The 14,300-nt window shown below is 43.7% G+C and overlaps 1 protein-coding gene across 2 annotated transcripts in view; it reads left to right on the top strand.

Annotated features, from left to right (window-relative positions):
* Positions 1-11,162, top strand: part of ODAD4 (outer dynein arm docking complex subunit 4) — a 77,437-nt gene extending 66,275 nt beyond the window's left edge. Inside the window, exons 10-12 of one of the 2 annotated variants that reach the window (XM_040330463.1) lie at positions 6,051-6,151; positions 8,189-8,264; positions 10,921-11,162. In XM_040330463.1, the coding sequence (XP_040186397.1) occupies positions 6,051-6,151; positions 8,189-8,264; positions 10,921-11,036 (293 nt within the window). In that variant the 3' untranslated portion in view covers positions 11,037-11,162. Of the gene's footprint in view, positions 1-6,050; positions 6,152-8,188; positions 8,265-10,917 lie in introns of both variants that reach the window. The other variant, XM_040330462.1, reaches the window with a different exon arrangement.
* The last annotated feature ends 3,138 nt before the right edge of the window (positions 11,163-14,300 follow it).

Here is a 14,300-nt window from a genome sequence, read left to right as displayed (position 1 = left end):
AATACATGAATACCTTATGTGTTTCCCATAACGTCGAGGGGGCAACATTTTCTATATCATTTTCCTGGAAGAATAGACACATATCCTTTTCCAGATCATCGGCTATCTTAGTGTTATTTAGGAGAGATTCGTCTAATTTCCATGTTCTCTGCTCCAGAGGGACCTCACCGACATCTAAAGACATCACCACTGGAGCATGATCTGACAGTGTTATAGATTTTATGTCTACACTTCTTAATCCTTCTAATAACCGATGATCTAGAATGATATGGTCGATTCTTGAGTATGACCTATGGACCGATGAGAAATATGTGAAATCTTTCACCCTAGGATGTAAAATTCTCCAAGCTTCTACTAATTGCATTTGGTGAAGTTTTTGTTTGATTGCACTAAGATACTTTCCCTCTGATCTCAGTGATACCGGTTGGGTATCCAAAAATGGATCGAAGACAAAATTAAAATCTCCTGTACATATCACATTGCCATCTCTAAATCTTTCTAATCTATTCAGGATTTTCTTCAAAAATGCTGCCGATCTCACATTAGGACAGTACACATTTGCTAATGTATATTTCGAATTAAGCATTGAGCCTTTTATGAATAAATATCTACCCTCAGGGTCCATTTCTATTGCTTCTAGGATAAAATTAGTATTTCTATCAAACCCAATTGCGGTACCTTTCGATTTTTTATCAGGAGAATAACTATGATACCAAGTAGGGAACTCTTTTGACTTCAATCTTGTCTTAGATGTTGTTTTTAAGTGGGTTTCTTGTAGAAACACTATATTGATCGAGAGTCTCCTCATCTCCTGCAGTATCTGGTATCGCTTACTTGGGTTGTTCAACCCCCGTACATTGTACGTGGCAATTTTTAATGCTGCCATTTTCTATCTTTCCTCTTCATATCCTAACTCAGACTTCTGCATGACATAGGAGAGACTCCCGACCAATTTTAAAGCCACCAACATTAGCCAAAGCAACCTAGGGAGCATCCCTTTTGGAGACCACATATACCACATATACCCCCCCCCCCCCTTCCCAACCCCAAATCACATTGTACCACAATATTTAGACACCCTCGATCTGCGCCCATCCAGGCGGCTTGCCGAGCGGGCCTATCTAGGGGCGTGAAATATGTCTCCCCCTCAGCCGGTCCCCCCCCCCCCCGCTTGGGGGTGTTCCCCGGACGAGGGGGAGAGAAGCCAAGGGGAGAGAAAAATTAATAAAAAAAATAAAAAAAAACACCGAAGCCAGAAGCTTACACCAACCCCAGAAAAAGAAAATGTCAGCAAAAATACAAACCAAAAAAAAAAAAATTACAGGAGTTTGGCACCCCCAAAAAAGGTAAAAAAAAAAATAAAAAAAAAAAGAAAGGGGGGGATAGTCTCTCCGATTCCTTAGTTCCTTATAGTTCATGCCCTATATTTCTAAGCTCTATTCCAATCTTGATCTTTCCAACTCCTCCATCCAAGGGGTCTTCTCTCCCAGTTTTCCACCTTAATATGCTGTATGCTTAGTTTGCTGCAAAATTCTTCTACATCCTCAGGAAACCGAATATATGCCGACACCCCCTGATTTTTAACCGACAGACATGAGGGAAACCCCCATCTATAAATAATGTTTTTTTCCCGGAGATGGATCGTCACCGGTTTCAGTGCCCTTTTACGTGCCAACGTTTCTGGGGATAGATCTGAGAAAATAAGCAACGGTGTACCTTTATAGTCCAATGAGGCAGAGTTTCTTGTACTTTGGGACACTAACTCTTTCTGGCCGAAGTCCTGAAATCTTACTATAGTGTCCCTTGGTGAGTCCCTCTGGGCATTATATGACCTTTGTATTCTATGTGCCCTTACAAAATGCATCTGAGTTGTCGGCTCACGCTTAAGCGCTTTATTGAATATCTCTCGCAATGTCTCGGCAAGTTCTAAATCCTTTACCTCTTCCGTAAGGCCCCTTACACGCAAGTTCTTTCTCCTACTGCGGTTCTCTTGATCTTCTAATCTATATCGTGTGTTCCTTATCTCGATCCAGTCATTGTCTGCCCGACCTCTCAGTTCGTCAATTGCATTTTTGTGCTCCTCCAATTGCTCTTCTATACCTTCTACCCTCTGTAATACACTCTGTATGTCCTTCCTTGTTGCTCCCATTTCCCCCTTCACTGTCCGCTCCAAGCTTAATATCATCTCCATCATTTCCGTCATATCCTGCCTAGTAGGGGGGGCCTGTGCCCCTTCAGGGGAGCCGTCCAGTTGTTGCAATTTCTCTGGGGATCTTTGATCCTTATTTATACCTTTTATAAATACCATACCCTTTTTGCTTTTGTCCTTATTTGTTCCCGGGGTTGCCTCTAAGGCACGGTACGCTTCTGGGTCTGGAGTGTTCTTTACTGGGGAGGTTACAGTCCCTTTTTTCCTTGGGCTCTCTGCCCCTTGGCTAGGGCCTTCGGCCACCAGATAAGATGTTATTGTATTGTTTTTGGCCGCCTTCCTCACCATTCTTCTTTACTTTCTGTTTTAAGTCGTTTAACAACCGTAAGATGATAGTCAATTAATTCAGATATATTGGGGCACTCTCGGCTTCCCTCTGTCTGCTTTTCCTCCCGTATGCTAAATGCCAGGTCCAATTATACGGAGAATTTATGGTACCGTTTATCGATACACCGAGGGCTATACTGGGAGCTATATGGGGCACTCAGGGTACACCTCCTCTTTATGGGCGATCCTTTTCCTAAAGTCAGTGGGGGGAAAATCAATAGAGGGTATTCACCACCATTGGCCACTTCATAACAAGTCCACTTATCTCTTCTGTATTTTACTGTATTTTTACTTGGCAACCGCCAGAATCTTTACTCTGCCCCTGATTTCTTCAACAACAAACAGCAGACAGTATACATGAGAAAAAAAAAAAAAAAAAATTTGAACAGTCTTACCAGCTTCTTTGCTGAGCACCTCTCTTATATTATTTTATGAGTGCTGCTATTGCTGGTAATTTCCTTCGGGTGTCACTGCTGGGTAGATTTTTTTTGTCACTGACACCTTCTATCCTGGATGCACTTGCTGGTCACCGCATCCACGCAGCTCCGTGCTCTCCTCAGCCAGGGAGCCCGAGGACACCCGCTCCTGATGGACCCACCTCCGCACTCTCCGCCGGCGGCTCGTCAGCGTCCTCCTCGGAAGCAACCCGCTGTGCAGGTGAGCGCTGCGCCCTCCTTACAGCCCTGGGGGCGGGCCGACAGCTAAACCGCTGGAGCCAGGCTCCGTTCCACAGCCATGCACAGGTCAGGGTACCGCCGCTCTGGGAGACCGCTCGGGGGGGGGGGGGGAGTCCAAACGCAGATAGCCTCCTTCAGAGCCCGTCACCACACGTGGGAGCCGATATCCAGCACGGGACCTCCGCTGTTCAGAACACACCCAGCAACAGACACCACACCATCCAAAATCGTCCACAGATCATCCGGTCAGTTTGGTCTCATGGGGGAGTTTTCAGGAGCTCGTAGCGCGCCGCTCTTCCTACGGCGCCATGTTAGATGACTCGATCCTGAAAAGCCTTTTTCGCGAACGGTAGTTTTACCAGAACGAGGGCTCCCGTCTCATAACTTGCTTCTGAGCAAGCGCGGATTTTTCACGTGGATAGCAGGGTTAGAATGCACCTTACACAAGAAGGGTTTAATGGACAGGGGTCAAATGCTTTCTCTGTGTCAGTTGACAACAGCATGAGGAGTTGGGCCTTCAATCAGGTGAAGTGTATCGGGTCAATAACTTTTATAGTATAGTCTCTGTGGGACAAAGCCTACCTGGTCAGATTAAATAAGCTGCGGAATGTGGAGGAGCAACCTATTGGCTATAATTTTCAATAGGATTTTTAAATCCACATTCAGGATAGTGATGGGTCTATAGCTTACTGCACAAAGTTTGGTCCTTGTCATATTTTGGGATACCCATTATATGAGCCCTAAGTGTATCTGGTAGGAGGAGGTGGCCCGCAGTGATAGAATTGTATGCACAAATGAAATAAAGGGGAGAGTAGGTCTTGAAAGGTTTTGTAGTAACTAAGATAACTTGTCGGGGTCTGGGGTCTTACCTATTGTAGTGGAGGCGAGGGCAATGTCTGACTCGCTACTGAGATCGGGCTCTTCATTTCCTTGCAGACCTGGGTCGGAAGGGAAATTGTATCTGACCACGCCAGAAAGTAAGCGATCATATTGTCTCTTCAGACTGTATAACCTGTGATTAAAATGTCTAAGGGACTTGGCTTTATAGGCCGAGTCAGTTACCTAAGGGCCTTCATGGGTGGTTAGTTGCATCATGAGTTGCTTCAGTTTCCTGGTTTATTCCTGAATTCATAAAAGGTTTACATCTGCAAACTTTATACTGGCCCTCCTTGTATAGAAACTGATTGAACTTCTGTCTTAGATCCAGAAGCTCCTTCTGTGTAGAAAGAGAGACTGTTCCTGTACAGCCTCTAGCTGCCTTATTTGGGTATATAAAGCAACAGTCTGGTTAGTCCGCTCCTCCTTCAGCCTGGCCCCATGTTTAGTTTTCAATCGTTTTTATTAAGGTTTACAATAATCAGAACAAACGTCTCAACCATACATTGCGTTTCAGACAATTTCAATAGGAAATACAACGGTACATTAAAGAAAGTCCTGCACTGGTAACTGGCGTATCACTATATCATCTTCTGTCATAGCTTGAATCAATTGTACGTCAGTATTCATGATGCACAGGCCATATACCTTCTATGCACTTCAACTATTGATTGTACCAATTAGAATTACACCTGACTCATGCTCCCCCCTCATCGCCTATAGAGTATGCTCTCCCCTCCAGGAAAAATCAGCTCCCCCATCTATCTATCTATCGGGAGTCCAGCTCCTCCAATCGAAAGGAGCACCCTCGGCATCTTAAAATAACAATGCCTCGTCGAGAATGAGGAGGAGAGAACCAATATCACAATTGAACAGATAGTCAAAAGAGAAGAATGATTGGGTCAAAGAAAGTATAGTACAGGAGAGAAAGGAAAGACAGGAGAGGGGGGAGTCACGGCTCCGTGCTCAGGGTATTATCTTACCGGGTACCATCTAATTCGTAATTGTGCTGGGGTCACTAGTCAGATACTTTATCCATGAATCCCATACTGTATGAAACCACTACATCCTATCTTGTACCAATGCTGTTAGTCGTTCGGTCAGCATAAACCATGATAATTTGCGTTTAAGCTGATCGAAGGGAAGAGCTGCCGACTTCCAATACCTAGCTATAGTTATCTTAAGCTGATATAAATATAAATGTGAGGAGCAGTCTTTGATGACTAGATGCTTCCGACACCTGCCACCCAGGAGTGCATGTTTCTCAGATTTTGTTAGATTAATCTGGGTGGTTTAAAGTTGTAAACCCTTATCCAGAATCTCTTGACCTTGGGGCATGTCCACCATATATGATAGGTGGATCCCTCCTGGCCACAGCCCCGAAAGCATCTTGAGTGGCCCCATGTTTAAGGAATATTCCCCTATTGGTACATTTTGCAGGCTTCCCACAGAACTAGTGATTCCGTTTCAGAAACATCATTCAGTTGGAAATATGATGTGAGTGGCTGGGATACCTCAGTCAGGGTAGTACGGTCTGTTAGTAGAACTTCATTCAACATCCAAGATGACGTTTTGGTCATGGTAAGTAACTTGTCTAACTCCATGTGTATGGGAGCGTGGTCTGAAAGGAGGATTGAATCAAAGTGGAACAAACCCTAGACTGTTACTTTGGGGGAGAAAGAAGTAATCTATTCGTAAGTATGTCTGATGGATGGGGGAATTTTTTTTTTAATCTTTCACTATGGTGTCCGAAATGAAAGATGTCCACCAAATTTAGAAGGTGGTGTTCTGCCTTAAACCATCTCAAAGAAGAGTAGGAATGATGGCATGTCCCTTTTATAGCTACAGCGTGGCACTAATTGATCCTTGTGAACCATCTGCACCGTTATATACTTTTGCAGCACTAAGTTACAGGGTAACTTTATGTGAGATGCCAATTCTCCACTCTTCCTCATTTTCAGTAAAACTGAAGGATTACCAGTCTGCTGTTGGCAACTTTGAAAAAGCATTAGAAAAAGCAAAATGTGTAAAGAATACGGAGGCAGAGCAAGCCATCCTTACTGTGAGTAACCACTTCTTGACTTGTATTTAAAACAGATATATAAACCTCTAAATCCATTAGGGAAAGAATTGTGTAGGTGATCTGCTTCCTGTGATCAATCTTTAACATTTTTGTATAAAAACTAGAGAAAGTGATAATGTCTCGCAGGATCTAGTTAGAAGTTCTGCTATATTAGTGAACAGGTAGGCTTTTGGTGAAAAAACATACAATGGGGGTTTATTTACTAAAGGCAAATCCACTTTGCACTACAAGTGCACTTGGAAAAGCAGTCACTGTAGATCTGAGGGGGTTAGGCAAGGAAAATAAACCGCATTTTTTTTCTACATGATTGGATAATGAAATCAGCAGAGCATCCCCCTAACTTTTCCCCTCCTTTCAGATCTTCCCCTCAGATCTAAAGTGACTGACTGCACTTTCAAGTGTAAATCAACCCCAATGTCTCTTCTGCAACAAAATGACCCTACTTGCCCGCTCCCCATCTTCTCTGGAGCTGTAAACTGAGCTGCACATTAACCATGCAGTAGTATACTGCAGGGCTCAAAATTTCAAGTCCTGAGCCACTAGCCAGGCCTTTAGGCCTTTCAAGTTACTCGCCACTAGTTGCACCACCCAACCCCTCCCCTGCCCCACCCCTAAGTCCGCCCCTAAACACACCCTTGTAAATGATATCATGAAATTACACTGTTAAATGTTTTAAGCAGAATTAAGTTCCAAAAATAAATATTAACAACAACGTTAACAATATTAACCCAAAACATATCAGTACCCATCAGTGCAGCGCCACCGCGCCCCATCAAATGCAGCGTCGCCGTGCCCCATCAAATGCAGCGTCACCGTGCCTCATCAAATGCAGCGTCACCGTGCCCCATCAAATGCAGCTTCACTGTGTACCATTAAATGCAGCCTCACCGTGCCCCATCAAATGCAGCTTCACTGTGTACCATTAAATGCACAGTCACCCCCCCCTCAGCTTTGGACCCCTCTGCATGCTACACAGTCACCTCTTCCCCCCCCTGCATGTTGCACAGTCACCTGTTACCCCCCCCAGCTTTGGACCCCCTGTATGCTGTATAGTCACCTCCCCTCCTCCCAGCTTTGGGGCCCCTGCATGTGGCACAGTCACCCCACCTCTTTGCCCCTTCCTACCTACACAGGGAGAGACACACCAGCGCTGAACAGAGGGCGGGAACTACTGAACGACTTTTCAAATTAACAATGCTAATGATTGGTTGCTAGGACCTCCTAGCAACCAATCACCTGCTAGTTGACAGAATTTCCCGTCTTCTGTTCAGCGCTGCCCCACTGTCTCTCTCTCCCTACTCTGCAGTACTGGAGAGATTGAGACCGTAGTTTCTCCTGTTTTCACCTGCTCCTGTCTGTGTCTGTCTGGCGGCTTGTCACCATGCCAGCGGTACAGTCCAGTGTAGTAAAAAAATCCTCTCCCGTGCAAGTCTGACATCCCCCCGCCCTGCAGTGTGTGCCCATGCCCATGCCAGCCTGACACCCCCCCCCCCCAGTGTGTGGCACCCGGGGGTGGACTGCCGCCCCCCTCATACTGCCTCCAGACTCAAAACAGCGCCTCACCTGATGTGCTACCTCTCACAGCACGCGGCCTCTCTTCCGTCCCAGGGGATACAGGCTGTGTGTGTGATAAGAGGAGACCGCTTGCAGCTTCAGCTCAATGCGGCGCCACGGCAGTCCAGCCATGCCGCTCTGTTTCCTTGCGCTGACAGTTTCCTGGCTGATGGCTTCAGCCAGAAAACAGTCAGCCTGCTCAGTCCCTTCACCTCACTCGCCCTGCACTAAATTCCACTCGCAAAATGCGAGCAGGCGAGTGGAATTTTTGAGGGCTGGTATACTGTATATGAAACAATGTAACAAATCGTGGACAGGTAGTTTACCAGCAGCCCAAAATGGCTACTTTCCTAAAAGAATAGGTACTTTTACACATGTGTTGCTCACACAACTCTTGTTTTAGGTTTATTGCACCTTAAAATTTCCTAAAAATGTAAACCATTTGTATGTATATTTTTGTAGGCCCTTGAAAATGCAAAAAGGGAAAGTGAAGAGCCGCTGAATTCAGAACATGGTGACAAAGAAGATTCTCCTAGAGGTACACCTCAAAATGGGGTCCATACTCTTTGCCAAATTCCTGTCTGTTGGGCAGATCAGAAGGTCTTCCAGAAGGCTGGTGGGCTTTTACCTGTAGCAGTTCTCTGGTCTTTTATGTCTTGGTTTGCCATCTGTAGTGGTGTCTGTGATTCCTTACCTCCCTATCCATGGTGTGTTCTGTACTTTTTGGGTGTATTGTTGTTTAGCTGTGTTGGAACCCTATTCCATCCTCTGGTTAGGCATCCCCATTTCTATGTCCCCATCTATTGGCTGCTTCATGTGAATTTCTCTGAAAATATGTAAGGCACCATTTGACACCTTTGGGCACAATAGCTCATCATACATTCCAGCTCAGAGCCAGTGTGCAGTGCCAGTGTGCAGGGCAACCAGTGGAGCAGTTATTTTAATCTGTTTTGTGTGCAATGATATGGCTCGAGGCTGCTGTCGATCGAGTAGACAGTAAATGACCTGCTCATTTCACTTGACAGCTGATGCTGTAAAGGAGGCAGTAAGGGCTACAATAAAGGATGCCACTGACAGGGGAGTAGCTGAGCATGGCACAGGCCAAGGGGTGTTAAGTGGAGGCCTTTAGTGACAAGTCCCTCTTAGTTATATTTTCCACAACTGCAGTCTGTATCATGATTTTGAATGTTCACAATGTCCAAACCTTTCCAACATTTTTAGGATTTTAAATTCTACAGTACGTTTAGTTACAAGTAGATTAAAGGTAATTTTTTTCCCCCCCTAAATAACTTCCTTTACCTTAGTGCAGTCCTCCTTCACTTACCTCATCCTTCAATTTTGCTTTTAAATGTCCTTATTTCTTCTGAGAAATCCTCACTTTCTGTTCTTCTGTCTGTAACTACACACAGTAATGCAAGGCTTTCTCCCTGGTGTGGAGAAAGCCTCTTGAGGGGGGAGGGGGCGAGCAGGAGTGTCAGGATGCCCACTAACACACAGTTTGTTTCTTTATCTGTAAAGTAGAGAGTGTCCTGACACTCCTGCTCGCCCCCTCCCCCCTCAAGAGGCTTTCTCCACACCAGGGAGAAAGCCTTGCATTACTGTGTGGAGTTACAGACAAGAACAGGAAGTGAGGATTTCTCAGAAGAAATAAGGACATTTAAAAGCAAAATTGAAGGATGAGGCAAGTGAAGGAGGACTGCACTATTGTAAAGGAAGCTATTTAGGGATTTTCTTTTTTTTTTTACCTTTTACAACCCCTTTAAAAATGTAGTTAAAGACCATATGACTGCTCTTCAGATGTGCAAATATGTAGAGTTGGTGTCAATAAATAACCACATGTATTGAGACATGCAGGAGAATAAGATCCAAGGGTTTCTTGTTCAACAAACAGTTAAAGATGCTATTTTCAAGGAGTGGAAAGATTCAAAATGGAGAATGTGTTTTTTTTTCCTTTTGCATGAAGAAGAGCTTTCACTTTTCAGAGGGGACAGTAGCTGTTTGGTGACAGAAGCCGTTCGTATGTCCTTGTATGCATCTATCTGCAAAAACATTTCTAAACTGGATGCTTTCCTACCCTGATGATGATGGCTATTATAGAAGTTCTATGAATGATGAAACTGATTTTCTATTCATATAAATGAAAATATAGAAAGCGCCTGCTCCTCCTTAACACTAATTCCTCTAATAAATGTACCCAGTTGGTATACTTGTACGTAATATTAACCTAGGATAATTGGAGATAAGTGGAGAGGGATGCATGGTGCTTTCTGGGCTTGGATGGGGTATACATTGTGGAGAGGGATGGATGGATGGTGCTGGGTGTGGGTGGGGATGCATTGTGGAAGGGGGTGGATAGTGCTGGGCGTGGATGCATTGTGGAGAGGGATGGATGGGGGATGCATTGTGGAGAGGGATGGATGGTGCTGGGCGTGGGTGGGGATGCATTGTGGAGAGGGATGGATGGTGCTGGGTGGGGATGAAGATGATTGAGTTGTGAAAATGAATCAGGATGACTCAATGTAACTCTCATAATCCACCCAGAGTCATCCTCATCTATTTTCACAATGCAACTCAATGCCATCTTGTCGGCCTCAGCCAGGTGTCCCATCAAAGGAGATAAAATAAAGTCTGCAGGGGGCACAGCAGCACACATTACATTTTTGTGACTTGCCCTCCATCCATGCTGCTTTCTGGTAACTATCTGCATGTACCTGATGGGGCTAGGTGCATGTAGATAGATGCTGATGAGCTGACCGGCCAATCACATTACAAGCAAAATAGAAGCAGCCAGCAGGCTCCGCCTCAGCAGGGAAGGAAGGAAGGGAAACTAGCTAGTGCTGACCACAATCACCTGCTGGGTGGGTTACTAGTCAGACAGGCGGCTGAGGAGGCTTGGGCTTGTGACATGCTAATGATGATGATGCTTTCTTCCTCTACTACAGGCCTCCGGGGGGATCTTTTGCTGCGAAAATTTACTACTGTAGATACTGTTGTACAGCAAAAGGTCCCACCTGCTATTACACAAGTCTATGGTCAGTTCATGCCTCTCATGCATACTTTTTTGTACAGATATTCTAGTTTTAGAATGGCACACAGTAGAAAGATTTTTTGTCATGAAAGCACACAAACCTAGGCATTTAGAATTTGTTATATACGCTGGATTTTGATGGTATCACCTTTGTGTCTTCTAGAAGAACATGCATCAAGTGTAGAGAATCAGGAAGAACAAAAGTCAAGTGGAGAGAATCATGAAGAACATATGTCAAGTGGAGAGAATCAGGAGAGAGAGAGTCCAGATACTTCTGCTTAAATAGGGAGTCTGAGGATGTAAGATTAATTTACTTTGGGTAAATTACAGCAGAATGTCAGTGCAATGGTAAATTGTGCTCATTGTTAAGCAAGAACATGTAAATAAAACATTACATTTTACAATCCATTTCTGAGTGTGCATTATTTACAAGTGGTTGTAAACCCTCTATCCCAACTTCACCTAATTTTAATCCTCATTAATAAAGCTACTGATCAATGCCTGTAAAAGTTTCCTTTACTTGTGTCTTTTTCTTATATTTCGTCCCGCAATGTTTGTTTATGTCCCCATCGCATGTGATGTCCGTCCTTGAATTCACTGCACACTTTGTGTGTCGTTCCCCCTCCAGCATCATGCCGTGTCTGAGAGTTCTGCTCTGTGCGGCACCGCTTTGAAGACCCGTGAGACTGGGCAAAAAACAAATGTCACTGCTCCTACCTATGACTAGTCTATACAGTAAGGAGCACTGGAAAGGGCGTGTATAATTACATAAATAACACAGAATATCCAAGCTCAAACTTACCGACCAATCAGCAACCAACCAAATTCACCTGTCTAACAGTATGCGTTAAAAACAGAGGTTTAGTTGCACGCATTTGCAAATACATGTGTAAGCTGCAGGCCCCGTCAAGGCTCTCTGTGTACTGCAGTCCTAACTATAACATTTAAAGTCTCCACAGTGGAAACACATGTATGCTGATGGATAGATAAAGGGCAGGTGACTGGAGGTAGCCCAGCCCTCCTTAAAGGGGCAGGAGCACACTAAACACCCAGCACGTAGAAGCGACGGTGCTAGTGCGTTGCCTGACCACAATGACATCAACACAACAACTAACTGTCACTGCCCCTACTTATGACTGGTCTATACAGTAAGGAGGACTGGAGAGAGACTGGGTAGTTATTCCCAGCTTCCTTGCTTGGTTGCCGTAGGAACATCGACCGAGAAAGAGGCTTGGTAACACATGCTCGCACATGTGCGAGATTTCAGCAAGGGAAAACAAGAAAGGGCGGAAATTGCGTCCACAGGGGACTCAGAAAACAATACTTAGGTGCAGCTTAATTCCGGAAGATGATTTTATTAAAAACTACTAAATACAGTAAGTAACAAGCAGTTTTGCAGACATTAGACTGGGCAATTATTTTAAATAATGTTACATATTATATGACCTGAAAATCACAATACAAAGTCCAGAGTTTACTTCCTCTTTAAATTTACATTTACATTTTTGTTGTGAAAAACAATGCTCTCTATGTCTAATGTAAATATTAAAATATACACATACATAAAAACACACAGCACTGTGAAAACGTTTTTTTATAGGTGTGAAGAAATCTACGCTTAAGCTCAGAAGGTCGAAATACATCAGAGACATTCTCTACTGGTGGAGAACAGTAGCTGAAGCCATCTTTTACCACCTCATTTACATTTATGCAACAGGGAGTCTGTGTCTGTGTGCAGACGGACGCCATTTTGTTGAAGTCTACTGGAGCCTGACAAGCCGATTGTGCATTTCTTCACATACTGATCAGACTGACACAGATTTGGAGGGGCATTCAAGCAGTACTATTTTCATTGTTTTGGCTTCATAGGTATGAAGAAATGTTGTAATGTAAGAATGCTTTCAAAAATATATATTTTCATTATTTATTTTTCTCAATTTACAAAATGTAAAGTAAGCCAACGGAAGAAAAATCTAAATCAAATCAATTTTTTTTGGTGGCTACCCTTTGGCTTCAAACCAGCATCAATTCTTAAAGCGGAGGTCCACCCTAAAACAATTATATACCATTCCATCGAGCATACTGCCGACATGTACAGTATGCTGTTTTTTTTTTTTTTTTTTTCGCTGTACAAACCATTTATTGTTCTTTTTCTTTTCAGACTCCCGCGGGGAATAGGCGTTCCTATGAAGAGGCGTAGATGATTGACGGATAAGGCGCGTTCCGAAAAAAGACGAATTGGGACTCAGCCATATACGGCGCCTGCGCAGTCAGCTCTACACGGCTCCTAGTCTGTGCGCAGGCGCCGTATAGAGCCGAGTCACAGTCCGGCTATTTTCGTAACGCGTGACGCCCCTAATCCGCACGTCAATCATCTACGCCTCTTCATAGGAACGCCTATTCGCCGCGGGAGTCTGAAAAGTAAAAGAAGTATAAAACGGTATGTACAGCAAAAAAAAACACGGCATACTGTACATGTCGGCAGTATGCTGGATGGAATGGTATATAATTGTTTTAGGGTGAACCTCCACTTTAAGCTGGATACATACTATACAACTTTTTTATTTGATTTCCTTTTAGATTTTTTTTTCACAAGAAAAGATTTCCTTTAGATTTACCTTCAACTATGTAGTACAAGGGCCTGCCTGATCGGATACAAATTGAAAGCGTAAGTTTGACCTCCATATTATATGGTTTTGGTAAAACTAAAGGAAAAAAAATCAAAAGAAAATTCTATAATGTGTATCCAGCTTTAAACTTGCACACTTTGTACACTTGCACAAATCAGCGATTTTGTAGGATTAGAGTCGGGTGTATGATTAACCATTTATACAAAGCAGGTGTTAATGATCAGAAAGTTCATATGTAGGTTGAAATACAGTCATTAACTGAAACAGCTGTGTAGAAGGCTTAAAACTGGGTGAGGAACAGCCAAACTGCTACTAAGTTGAGGTTGTGGAAGAAAGTTTCATTTCACAGGTCATACACCATGGCAAGACTGGGCACAGCAACAAGACACAAGGTAAGTTATACTGTATCAGCATGGTCTCTTTCAGGCAAAGCTTTATTTTGCACGGTAGTTTAAATATTAAAATACATAATTTGATCTGTCAAACGCAAATGAGTAAATACATAGCTATAGCTGTCTGACCTGCGAAGTTGTAATTTTGTTTTGTTTTAATTGCCTTTTTACTCAGGACACCACTGCCAGGTTCATAGTTCCGGTTTAAGCAAAGTCCCTCAGGCATATCTCATACACCATGCTTCTCTTTTGTTTTAGCTCCCCTGCTTCCCACTCGATGTTTCTTGATATTGTTCCAGTCAGATTGGTGCATGCTAGGTTTTCCTTTTCAGGGTTGTTCTCCTTTCATTCACTTTTTTTGGTCTTTCTACACCCTTTTTGCCTTAAAGGGTGCTCAAATTTGGGTGGGCTTTTCCGCTTGGTTAAACTTCGTCCCATCTTGACTACTTGTGTACACACATGTATGTATAAATATTGATATCAAGTCCTGGAACCATAAAGCTAGTCCAAATGATAAAAACAGC

Source organism: Rana temporaria, chromosome 12 (genome assembly GCF_905171775.1).
Source record: "Rana temporaria chromosome 12, aRanTem1.1, whole genome shotgun sequence".
Classification (NCBI taxonomy): domain Eukaryota; kingdom Metazoa; phylum Chordata; class Amphibia; order Anura; family Ranidae; genus Rana; species Rana temporaria.
Note: the sequence above shows the minus strand (reverse complement) of the source record. Positions and strands in the feature narration are given on the sequence as shown.